Here is a 13,172-nt window from a genome sequence, read left to right as displayed (position 1 = left end):
TTATTGTACTTTTTTAGACTAGTAAATCAAAAGTGATTGAAATTGGGATGTCTGCATTTGAATGGTGGGGCATGCAGCCTCATCTTCCTGCAGATGTGAAGGTTCGCTTCAGGTGGTACTTGTTTTGGGTGTGAAGGGGAGAGAAGGCAAGATACCACCATGAAATTATTTGTGCATCTTGGAAACAGTATAGAATAAACACTCTTGGAAACAATATTGTACAAAACTGTACAATATAGTAACCATTTCTCCTTAGTTGTTTCCACTTAGGGCTATTAACCTCCATCTAACCGATCTGGGCTTCTTGCGAGATCTTTATGCTCTCCCTCTTGAGCTGTAGGTGATAACCTGAGTCGTATTGTAAGTGTGGTTAATCAGGAGCTGCTTCCACTTAAAGCACCTTTCCTGGCTACCAGCAGCATATGAAAGCCACAAGCAGTTGATGTGCCTCTGCCCTTTCTCACACCACTCAGTTTTTGGTGCTTTCCAGGTGCTAGACAAGGCTTTGTCGGCATAAGCTGACATTTCATCCTGACTGACATTGGGTGTAATGTTTTCTGCCAACTAAACTGAAACACAAATTATTCTACTATGGGGTTTGGACAAACTACTTACACCTGGTGGTTCTTCATTGAGCTCATTTTAAATGGCTGCTCCCAGCAAGACTTAGGCCGTTTGCAGTGCTTATGTCATATATCTGCTTTGCTCCAAGCCCCCTCTGTCTGTGACTTACTTTGGTGGAGTGGTAGCCCAATGAACCCAAATGTATATGGTTTTTAAAGGATTCTCATATCCATCACAAAAAATTGTGCTCAGTGCCCATCACAGAATATTATTTCCATTCCTGTAGGAAAGCACATTAATAATTAGATTTCTGCAAAGATGTTTTTACCTTTACTCAAATTACAGTGATTTGCAGGAGTGTCAGTCATGTAAAGAAGCTCTGTGGATAGACAACTTCAGAGATTGGTATGGAGGTCTAAGCAAGCGATGAATATCAAACTAAAAAAATAGCATTATTCAATTATTTTACTGTCAGCTTAATTTTTGTGCTTTATAATATGGTCATAATTATAATTATTTGTATGTGGGCCCTATAGGAAGTCAAAAGGCAGTGTCCAGAATTATTTCATTATAGTTACACAGTCAGGTTCCCATCCTGAATGCCGGGCGGATCGTGCAGTGATCCGCCAGCTGCCGTGTCCGGCAGCGCAGCCGGTGCGCGCCTGCAGCTCGGCGCTCCAAGCCCGGCCCCGAGCACCGCGGGGCCCGGCCGCCCCTGCCGCCTCCCGGCCCTTCCAGCTCGCTGCGGCAGTTCGGCAGGGCGGCACAGCCCTCGGCCCCAAGGTGAAATCCCTACGGCCATGTGATGAGTCGGCACCCGGCGGCTTCTCCCAAGCAGAGCCCGTGGCAACCAGGGCAGCAGAGTTCAGTCCCTGCGGATCTGCCCTCTCTGCCCCTGGGCTGACGTTTCGGGCTGTCACTGGGTGGATTACATTATTCCAGCCAGCCTCTGCCCGCGGTGGCCTCCAGAGACCCATCGCACTTCCCTGCCACAGTGGCTTCTCCACATGTTTGTGATGTACTTTCAAACCTGAGACTTACAGTTCATGCTTCCATATTGAAATATATTTTTAATAATTAAAAAATACAAATTTAGCAAGTTGAATGTAAAGTAGACTATTGTTAGCTCTTGTTTTGGATATAATAAATTTGTCACTCATTTTGATTTCTTTAGTTGTAAAAACATAGTCATTAAGGTTAGAAAAGACCTCTTAAGACAGTTGAATCCGGTGAATAGCTCCACTGTGTTCACCACTAAATTGTGTACCCAAATGTCACATCCACGTACCTTTTGACCACTTCCAGGGATGGTATTTCCACCACTTCCCTGGACAACCTGTTCCAATGCCTGACCACCCTTTCTAAGAAGGAATTTTTTCTAAGATCTAATCTAAACCTGCCCTGGAGCAACTTGGGGCCATTTCCTCTGCTCCTGTCACTTGTAACCTGGGAGAAGAATCCGACCCCCACCTCGCTACAACCTCCTTTCGGGTAGGACAGTGAGTATCTTGTGTTGGCATGAGCTGTCAGCCGTGTCACCAGAGCAGCACTGTAATCCTACCCACTGTGGCACCCAGAACAAACAAACCTGCAGACCTTCAGAGCTTTTCTTAAAGAACAGATGATACCACCAAGATGATCGGTACAGATTTTGTTGTCTTCCTAAAGCACTTAATGTGATCAGAGAATTAAAATTTCAGCAAGTCCCTTAATGATGGCTGAGCAGCAAATATGGTAACACCTGGATTAGGTTTCTTGCAGTTTCATAGAGGTGGGACACTTCTGGCAATACACAACTTCTGAGGCATTCTTCTCTAGCCTGTGAGATCAGCTGTTTTTATTAACAGCAGTGAGGTCACTGTAATTTTCAATAAATGGTGACTTGCTGATTTATATCAGAAGATCCATACGGCAGTAAACAATACCATTTACATTTAATTAGTTTTATTGAACCAAAGGCAATTTTATTTGCAATGAACTACATGTTATGATTAAGAATGTATTTTAATGATCTTTAAGTAAGGTGAACAAATGTTGCCCTTGACCTAATAGAGGAGATTTTTCTATGTTATTGATAATTGTGGCAATTTTTAAATTGTGAAATGCAAAAGAGAGCATTTTCATTATTGTACCATCACAAAGTCATTTTCTGACTTGCAGAGTAGAAGAATGAAATGCATTCTTCTCAAATATTTTTTAAGGATGAGATAATTAAATGCATATCAATTTTTAAGAAAAACTCATATATTGTTATATAAGAATATTATTTTACTTGAGATTCAAGTCTTTAATGTAGTTTTTTTATTCTAGAACTGTTACAATCCCCACCCAAATGTGGTTTTTTTGTCTTGAATAAGAAAATAACTGAGATCGTTTGACTTTATTGCATCCTAAAAGTGATGTAGAATACTGTTTCCATTTAAGGTATCAGTAAAACTATTTGGCTTCAGTGAATCAGCAGTTCAATATATTAATATGAAAATAAGTCTTTACTGAAGCTAAGTTTCACAAATCCCCCATTAGTTAAATCATTAATAAATAGTAGCTGCCTTTTCTAAAAATAATAGAATCAAATCCTTTGTTTAAGGTAATTTCCTTTCCCCCTGCTTTTGTATAAGGGAAAGCAATGACATAACTGAACAAGGTGATTTTTTCTTGCCTAGTGAGCAGAAATTATATTTCCATGTACTGTTGCTTATAAATTGTGATATTTCCTTGTTAAAGTCACCCTCACGATTTCTTTCAAGACATTGAGAGGAGAAATGAAGAGCTTTCATACTGGAAAAGCAGCACTTAGTGAAAAATGTCTTTATATTGCAGTTGTTGAATGAAGTTCATAGGAAATTTGTCTTCTGTAACTGTGTCATTCTTCAAGTTTTGCTTTCTTTACCTTGTATTATAAAACTACCATATTTTATTGGCCTGAGAATGGTGTACAGTTGGAATACAGAACACTTGGCTACAGCAAATAATAATCTTTAACAATTTTCTTTACCCTAATAGTGAAAAAAATATTTCAGAAATCTACTGAGCTCAAGTAATATGCTTTTGTGTCTTTCTGCTACTCATGAATGAAATGCCAATGGGATATCACCCTGGATTTCACTCAGAGCATAGGTTTTTTTATTTTACAAAAAAAACCCCATGCTCTTCTGGAACACTATGCCAGTTCTAGCTGGTAGCATTTCAGAGAAATGCCAATAATGTGAAGATCTCAGTTTTTCACAAAGATAAGTAAGTTTTTTTCACAATTGAAATTCAGAAAAGAAAAAAAAGGAAAGAAAACACAAATTTAGGTGGTAAATCTGAAATAAAAAAGGGGAACTAAAGCATAAAAAGACACCAAAGGAGTGTAGATAGGTAGACAGAAATTTTTACATTTGAGATGAAACAAAGGAGAAGATCACAGTAGGAAAAAATACATTAGAACCAAGGAAAATATATTACTGTACAAATTCACTTTAAAAAGGTGGATATTTCTACTTTCTTTTATTTTAATTTTGCTTCCCAGTAAGGTGTTCTTTGAAAAGAGAGAAGTTGACGCATTTCACTAGCAGTTTTTATTGTGTATATGAGCATGTGTGTGGTATTAGTTTTCTTCTGTTATCCACTACTGAGAGACTCTTTATTTTTCTTTGCATAATAAAGCACATAATAGCTTAGATTAGCTAAATTGTAGGTGATAACAGATTGGAGAGAAGTGAATGATGAAGATATAGGACACCACATGTGTATTAGTTTCATATGAATTATTTCTCGTGAACTCATTGAAAGTAGGTTGGAAGAACAAGGGTGCAATGAATGAACTTTGTGTGATAGACTTCAATAAATGTCTAGTGGTTTAAGATAAAGATAAGTTGTGAGATTCAATGTTGAGATTTCATTCATGTTTTAAAAAGCATATGAAATATAAAGTATGTGTGTTTTTTGGAAGCTATGAGAGATTTCTTGTATGCAGAATATAAACACAATTTATTATTTGTAGAGCTACACATTTTTAAACTAAAGCCAAACATATTTCATAAATGTACACTAGATTTTAAGAAAGCATTCATTTTGATAAGGAAAAGCAAAAATATTGTGATATTCATCAATCTAGCCATTGTATCAGAGATAACAAAGGATATAAAAATGTTGGGCTTTAAGACATTAACACAGGTAGACAATACTTTTAGTTATTTTTTTTACTGTTCAAATTGTGAAACATTCTTACATTGAAAATTATGGGGAAAAAATAATGGCCTACTTTTAAAAGTAGCATTTGAGCCAAGGTGTCGTTTATATGTCCATGAAAGAGGCTGTAAAATAAATTCTGCTTTGAAAGGCAGCACATTCTAGCTAGCATGAACAGGGTATTGTACCCATGTGATTTGGTCCCCAGAGATGGTGTTTGATTAGCCTTTTGCAAGATTCATCTGGTAGTAAGGGATGGAGATAACCCAAATAATGAGGTGCTACGTAGAGTGGGAAGGTGTACAACCTTGCATTTGATCAGAGGCTGGAATTCCTAGATTGACTGGGAGTTGGTATCAAGCATCTGCTTCTCTCCAGAGTAGAAATGGGACTGTTGTGTATTCATGCATGAATGCTCCTTTTGAAATGCCTTTGCTGCTGTTGGTTCTTATCACCTAAAAAGCACTAAAAATTTGCTTTTGGGATTAAAAAATTCCTTTCTATCATGCTTTTAGTCTATAGTATTTTTGCTGTGGATGGTGGATGTTTTACTTGATGAAATAATTGTTTCAGAATTTTAAGGTGAACCTCCCTGGGCCTCTAGGGACAACTCTTAAGATCTAACAATCATCAGATTTCTTAGGGTTTTTTTTTCTTCTGTTTATATTATGCTGCTATCTGTTTATAGAGGCTGCTACTGTACTGTCTTAGGTGTTTCCTGTTCTTCTTAGTTTTAGGCTAGGAACATTTGTGGATTGTTTGCTGTCATGAGTAGTGGTACCACATATATTAGACCAAATTTTATCAGACTAGTTTTGATGTATCCCTGAGTTTAAAGATTTGAGTAATCCTGTTGATGTAGTCAGGCCTTCCTGAAGCAGGTAGGGTTTTCTTGTGGGATTTTCACTGGGGTGCTGGAGCATTCAAGAGAACTCAAATCCATTTCATTGTTGCCTTTTGTACTCAGTTGGCTTTGTCCTGTTTCATTAAAAAACCCAACCAACAAACAAATCAACCCTTCTCCCTCCCCCACTTTATTTTGAAAAGGACAAATATCTGGAAAATATTGTAAGATTACACTATTATTAATTAAAATGGGGCTGTTAAAAGAAATTAGATAAAAATATCTAACTCATAAATGTAAAACAGTTTAGTTTTTGAACTATCAACACCTGAAGGATATCAACTTGAAAGTGATTCCTCTATAGCAAGATGTACTGGAAAAAAACACCATGTTTTTTAGTTGGGTAAAAGTTGTGTGATCTTAGTTTGGGGTGGGTTGGTGGGGGTGATAAACTGGAATCTTTACCAGGTCTTCAACATAAAGGATTATATTTAAGTAATAGTAAATACATTATTCTGTTTTACAGGATCTGTTTTCAATCAATGCTTATGTTTATGCTCAGAAGCCACAGCTGGATATCCACAGTTTTGAGGGTACTTTCACACGGGTAAGTAGTCCATGTAAATACATGTTCTACTTTCCTCTTTAATACCTCAGTCCTACCTGTAGTGTCAACTTTATACCAGATTTTTCCTTGGCTTTGCAGCAGTATGTTTTCCTATGTTCCTGCCATGGCAATACTTCATATAATAAATAACCTGTAACACATGTATGGCAGAAAACTAATGCATAGAGAATATCTGAAAAAATCTGAACTGGAGAGTTGAATGTTTGTTGATTGACATCACTTTAATCTTTTTATGTGAAACTCTTTGTGAACAGTATACTGTTTCCAGGCATCTGATGTATTGTTTATATATGTCAAAAACTGACAAGTTGAATAATAGTAGTAGCCTGAGACAATGCATCAGCTAGTTTATGTGCAATAAAAGTGTGCCTTGTTTAATAGCATTTCTGCTGTACTTCCAAAGTTCAGTTTTCTCAAAATGTAAAACAAGCTAAAAGCTACTTATGGGGACTTTGTATTGAATCTCTTCAACACAGATAATTATATTCAAAACTAATTATGAAAATAACAATGCAATAATATCTATGTCTTGTTTCTGTTGTTTTCAAAAGGTGGCCTGCTAAAGTTGACCTTTTAAAGCAGTGTCCTAATAGGTAGTAATTCTTTTTTTTTAAATAGATTTACAGTTTTGTAGCAGTATGTTAGCAGATACAGTGATTGTTCTGCTTGTTTCAGCCAAACTCAGTGGCGTTAGACTCGTTCCTCTTGATGGTTTGTTTCTAAAATAATTTGAGAGAATTAACTGCTGGGGAGGTAAAGAGAAGGGTTTTTTCCCTGTAACTCAAATTGGTAATAGATTTTGTTTTGTAATTGGAATTCCAGTTCACAGTTGTAAATACACTGATGAATGAGATACTGCAGTTGCTGGCTCTCTAAGATCAATTTATACCAGTTCCATAGTCCATGCTGCCTACAAAGTAAATGTCATTTGTTCACACCTTCTAAAGCAGTTACCAACAGTGTTTACTTAAACCTTGTATTGACCAATTGTCCAAATGAAACTTCTATTAACAGCTGTAAATTCATATTATTTCTCTCAGTGGCTAAGTGTGTACTTTCCTACATATATATTGAATTCTTTGGAATCTTTTTAACAACTCTGGAATAAGTAATTGAGACATTGGGAAATCATCACAGTAATTTGTGTTGTGGGTTCTGTTTGTACACGTCATAAGAGCTGTATGATTCAAATATCCCAGTGTGTGTAAATAACTGTGGTGCATTTTGTGGTTTCAGGATTGCATAAATGGTGGGTTTTTTGGGTGCTTCAGTAGCAAGAATAGTTTAAACTGAACTTCTGTGTTCAGTTTAAAGTATCTGAGGGCATTGCCCTCAAATTTGATTCACAGTGAATCACACTAGAGATTTTTCAAAGGTTGGGTTTTGTTAGTGGTGTACCTTCTGCATTGTGAAATGCTGTTTTAGGACACTTGTTTACTGATTTATCTTTCTGCTTTTGCTGTGAGTCCTTGCTTCTTACAATAAATCAGTTCTTGCATCTAATTTCTATTTTATGTTAAAGCAAAAAAAATTAGTGTGCTTAGTGATGCTAATGCATACATTTTTTTTACTTAAGCATTGATGTTCAAAGAATTCTTGCAAGGGTAGGTTGACAGGGTAATAGCACATTGATTTTTCTTTTTCTTTTTTCCCCCCATTATGGAGACAGAGTACTAACAATGTAAAAGACAAACTTAGATATTTTCAAAAAGTATGTGTCCATAAAACAAACCAGAAACTTGGGAGCACAGCGCTGGAGTTTTTATGAGCGTGCAAGGTCTAAGTACAAATCTGTCCACAAAAAACCTGGGAGCTGACAGAAGATATATTTTGCAGAACACCTGCATAATCATGTCAGGAGGCATAAAAGCTTTGCTGTACTCTAGTGATATCTGCTAGCTTCATATGAAGCTGTTTTCCATTGTTCTCCATAGATTTTGGATATGCAGTCAGTGCATGAAAGTGAGTGTGTGTCCTTGCATGATCATGTCTGGCCCTTGAATAATGGCATAAATTAATTCCTCTCCTCCTTTAGACAGACTATCAAAAAACAATAGGTGAGCTAAATTAATGTTTTGTGGAAATTTATGAGATAGTTTTATTTGTTCTGAGAGCATCATCTGTGTCTTTGCTGAGCTTATTTTTAAATAGTGATGTGTACAGAACAAGGATGTAAACATCACTACTTGAGTTTCTCTTCTGTCTGATGCTCCTCTGTAGGCTTGATAAATGAGGGAGCAATTTTATTTAATGCTGAAAATCTGTTAAAAGACAATAAAAGGTAACCATACTTCTTAACCCAACTTTTACCAGTTGGAGCCTAAAGAGTATTCTAGAGCATTACATCAGTGTGTATTGGCATAGCCAGTATTATTTAACTTTTACTTACTTCTGTATAGGATCATGGAGAGTCTCTCTTGCTTTTAACCTTGGCTATTTTTTGTTTAAATTTGGGAGTTACTTTCACTGTTCCCTTAAGAATATTTTCTTTTTATTTCTTCTATATTGCAGCTCTGTTCTGTTCCCATAGTCTCTTCATTTACTTTGGAAATATATTTTAATTTTTTTACATTCTAATAGCAAGCTTAGAAAACAAATGCCATTGAGTTTAGTTCAACTACTTCAATAATCTTTTTCTTTCCATATAGTACAGAACTATATTGTATAATATATATAATTTTTTACAATATAGCATCTTGTTTGATTCTTAAACTAAACCTACCCTGATGTAAAACCTGGTGTGTGTAGCTCTAGTCATTAATGAGTAGAATCTCTGGCCTGATGCTAATTATACCAATGTTTTCTTGGATATGCCTTGCATTTAGTAGAGAGAACATTAAGTCACTTTTTTCATTCATGTTTGTTAAAGAATTACCTGTTTGGAAGCAATGGTTGCGTTCACTTCATTTTGGCTTACTTTTATGTTGCCACTGAAGAGAATGGCATTATGTTTTGCAAATCCTTTTGACTCCCCTTCCTTTATGCCAGCAGTAACAACTATACAGACAATTTGACTGGGGAGCTAATGTGTATAGAACCTAATCTGACCCTGTCCAAAACATATGCCAGTAAAAGGAACATGGCCAGAAAAATTAATTGTGGGGTTGGGGAAGGAATCTCTTTCAGTGATCCAAGTAAATTAATGTGTATTCCACTTTCCTACAAAAGTTGATGGTGGTTGTTGTACTGCATCCTGTGATTCATGAACAGAGATAGAAAAGGTCAAGTAGAAGTTATACACTGGTTCACTCAAGGATTAGGGATTTTGTCTCAAAGACCTCGCTTGTTATTTACAAAAATTTCTAAAAAATTATAGCTTTGAAAATTTTAAAATTACTCCTTGAAATTTGTCATGTTCTTTGGTCAGCTGTATTATGAATTCGTGAAAGGACTTTATGAAATTATTAATGAAAGGACTGAAAATGGGTTGTATTCAATTTTTATTTCACTGATCATCTTTCCTTTCTCACTGCACATGCAAGAGCTACAGACTAATTTCTGAAAAGAAACTATAGACAATTTAAACCTCTATGATGAATGCTGCTCACAGATTAAAAAACTGAGCCTGAATATGAAGCTTGAATATAATACTGAACTTAATTCAGAACTCAAAGACCAAGAAACATACAGCTGCCAAATGAAATTCAACCCAGCAGACCTTAAGTGGAAACTTTGTCAGCTGGACAAAGAAGCCCTTGTATGTCAAATTTCTGCTATGAGAGCAAGTGATGGATTTCATTTAACCCAAAACATACATTGTTCTGTTAGTGTCAGAAAATTTGCAGTAATATCTCCTTTAACACAGGTCTGGTCTTACTCAGGAATTTCAGTTCTTGTCCTTCCCTGCTTCATCTATCCCTTCTATCTCTCTAGAAGTACAAATAAAAATAGTGTGAAACAGCTAAACTCCTAACCCTTACATGCACCGTGTATTTTTCATTCGAGTAACTTAGGACAGAAGAAAAATAAGGGTAAGCCATCATCTGATTGGGCATGGAAGGTGTGATATTTTGGAAATGGATTGAACTGTAGAAAGCTGAAAATGTTAGGTGAGGGCATAATGACATGAAAGTATCATAATGAAATGAGCAGAAGATGAGGGATTGGCAGACCCTTCTGTGGATGAGCCTGAGTGGACAGAGAGAGAGCTCATTTGATGCTTTCCTATTTTGAATGACCTAAAAGAAGGTATTTCACTAAATCTTGTAGCAGTCTTAGACATTGAACAAGTGACTTTTTCCTAACCCTGTTGTTAGCTCTCCACAATCATTGCAGGGCTTTTGATTTCTTCTTGTAATATGGAAGAGTTTCACAATTCAGTCTTACAATCTGCTAACTGAAGAATAAGGGAAAACAAAGGATTTACCTGGCTTAGTATCCTGTTCTTGACAATAGCCAGAAACAGAGTGCTGGGAAGGAGGATGGAACAAGAGTAAGGACACAGTAGTTCCTCCTCAAAAGAGCCACCTGTTTCTTAACACAAGATGTGGGAAACTTCCTGAGTTAGAGCTGTTTTCTGTAAATAAATTGCAATAAATTTTCCTTCTCTAAACTTACCCAGTTCACTCTTGAACATGTGTAACCTTTTAATATGAAATTGGAGGAAGTTGAACAGGCTAAGTACATACTTAAGAATGATTGCCTGTTGTTTCAATTTTGTTGACTTCATTTATGACTTCTTTCTTCTTTGGTAAAAATAAGCAGTACCTATCCTCCCTTTTTAGGTGCTTGTTTCATAGATGTCTGTCATATTCCCCATTAGAAGTCAAGGTTATTTAGTCATATCTAGTACAGAAGCTATGTTGACGTCCCTTATTGCTCTGTTTGAACATTTTCCAGTTATTTTTACTTTCTGTTTGGAATAAACACAAGAAATAATCACAGAACCCAGATATTTTGGGAAGAAGTGTAAATCAGACCAGGAATCTAAGCATTAAGATGTAGGAGTATAACAAATAATTCTTGCAGTAATAATTCCTGAGATGAGAATCAAAAAATAATTCTCCTTTTTCTTAATTTAAGACTAATCTTATAGAACATTAATGATTTTTCACAGAATATTCTGAATTGTAAGGGACCCACAATGATCATCAAGTCCAAATCTTAGTGAGTGACTCTTAATGGGGATTGAAGCCATAACCTTGCCATAATCAGCACCATGCCCTAACCAACTGAGCTGATTTCAAGATCGTCAGAATATAAGTCTTGATTCAAAATTGGTGGTTTTTTTCTTAGGGCTAATTTTATATCTCCCTCTCTTCCCCTCTGTTTTTGACAGAATGGTTCTCCATGCCTTTTAAATAACATTTTTTCCTCATTTAGGAAAGTAAGAACTGCAGTTTCTTTGCTATATTGGGATCTATGCACAAAAAGTTGTGTATTTAATTGGAGATGTTTCTTTTTTTAGAAACAGAAATTTCCGTGCAGCTCATCCTGTGCTTGGTGGTTGTTTCAAAATAGAGAAGAAAAATGGCTGTAGGTTTTGACTATTGACAATATGTAGAATTTATTGTGTACTTTGATAAATAAGTCATCTTCCCTTTATGCAAAATGTTTAGCGACAATTTGTAATTTGATCAAATACACTTGATTATCCTACCTCCTAAAGTTTCCTTTAGTTGTAAACAGCACATTTCACAGCAGCTAATGGCAACTGTACGCTCCAAATTGATTATGAGAGATTGTCTGTTTACAATCTGCAGATCATTATTGCTTGGGAGGAGAGAAGGGAGGAAAAAAAAGGGGATGTTTAGGGTGATCATGGAAGCAGTGTTCTATTGGAAGTTTTTTCCCTAGGAGTATATATTTTGTAAGCATGTGGTAAGATAATACAAGCCTGCATTTCATTTTAAAAGTTGCAATATTTTTTCCTGAAGTTTATGTGATGTTGATCAGTTGCAAAATGATGACGACCATAGCTTACTGTATGAATTATACATTATTTAAATACAGAATAGGGTGTTAATTTTTGGGAGTTAGTGTTCATAACACACTTTAACTGCATGCTGTAACATACTGTTCTGCAGTTTGATACATCTGAGGAAAAGAATATGTTACTTTTAAAATACTTTTGAATAGTTCTTTTAGAATGTTTGGTTAGAAGTAATATGAACTTCAAACATTATTTCACCTTTTAGGCAGTGTTTTGCATCTGTGTATGTGCAACGAATGCTATTATACAGTGATTGATACAATGATGCAAACATCCTGTGTCAGTTATTCAGATGGTATGACATGGTTCTTAACTTGTAATGCTGATTCACTTATTAGCTGTTCTTATTTTTAACAGGAAGACAGTGATCCTGCAGTTCATGAAAGCCTAAGCATAGAAAATACATTATGGGCAAGCACTGTTGTTGCTTCGGGTAAGTGCTGCAATACAAAGCTGCTAATGAATCTAAATACTTCCAAGGAAATGCATCCTTATTTTTCAAAAGCCATTAATATTTCACATTGTAAAATACTTTTATCTTCCAGGCTATTAAACTGTTGCTTTTCTGCCTTCCCATTGGTTTTATCATGCTGCTCGAAATATTTTCATACATTTTTAATCCTCCTTAATAGCTTTGGGGGTTTTTAAACTTAAATGTTGATCTTGCAGTAATACAGTCCCTTGTAGCGCACTGACATCACTGACCTTTTTGATTAAATTAAAACTTTAAGTTGTAAGGTGCTCTGTTCACTCACAGTGAATGTTTTTCCCTGCTGAAAAGCAACGGTGGTTTTGCATTTTTTAGGACTTTTTCTTGTATGTATACTCTGTGATTAGTATCTTATATTAGGCAAAGAGAGAGAGTAGATAAGTTTCAGAGAGAGTAGATAAGTTTTGAAGTTAGGCAATTTTATAATACTGAGATCTAAATATTATGGCTGTTTCATGTATGTCCCAGATATTATAAATGAGTACACATTAATACCTAGATGCTCTATTCAGACTTTATGCCATTGTAACTTTTTAGTTTT

At 35.8% G+C, this 13,172-nt stretch overlaps 1 protein-coding gene across 2 annotated transcripts in view; it reads left to right on the top strand.

Moving 5' to 3' along the window:
- Positions 1–13,172, top strand: part of ATP9B (ATPase phospholipid transporting 9B (putative)) — a 150,574-nt gene that overhangs the window by 63,616 nt on the left and 73,786 nt on the right. For both annotated transcript variants that reach the window (XM_050970706.1, XM_050970705.1), the window contains exons 9-10: positions 6,108–6,188; positions 12,499–12,574. In XM_050970706.1, coding sequence (XP_050826663.1) covers positions 6,108–6,188; positions 12,499–12,574 — 157 coding nt within the window. The remainder of the gene's footprint in view (positions 1–6,107; positions 6,189–12,498; positions 12,575–13,172) is intronic.

This window comes from Serinus canaria, chromosome 2, assembly GCF_022539315.1.
Source record: "Serinus canaria isolate serCan28SL12 chromosome 2, serCan2020, whole genome shotgun sequence".
NCBI lineage: Eukaryota > Metazoa > Chordata > Aves > Passeriformes > Fringillidae > Serinus > Serinus canaria.
The sequence above is the reverse complement of the archived record's forward strand: the minus strand, read 5'-3'. Positions and strand labels throughout refer to the sequence as shown.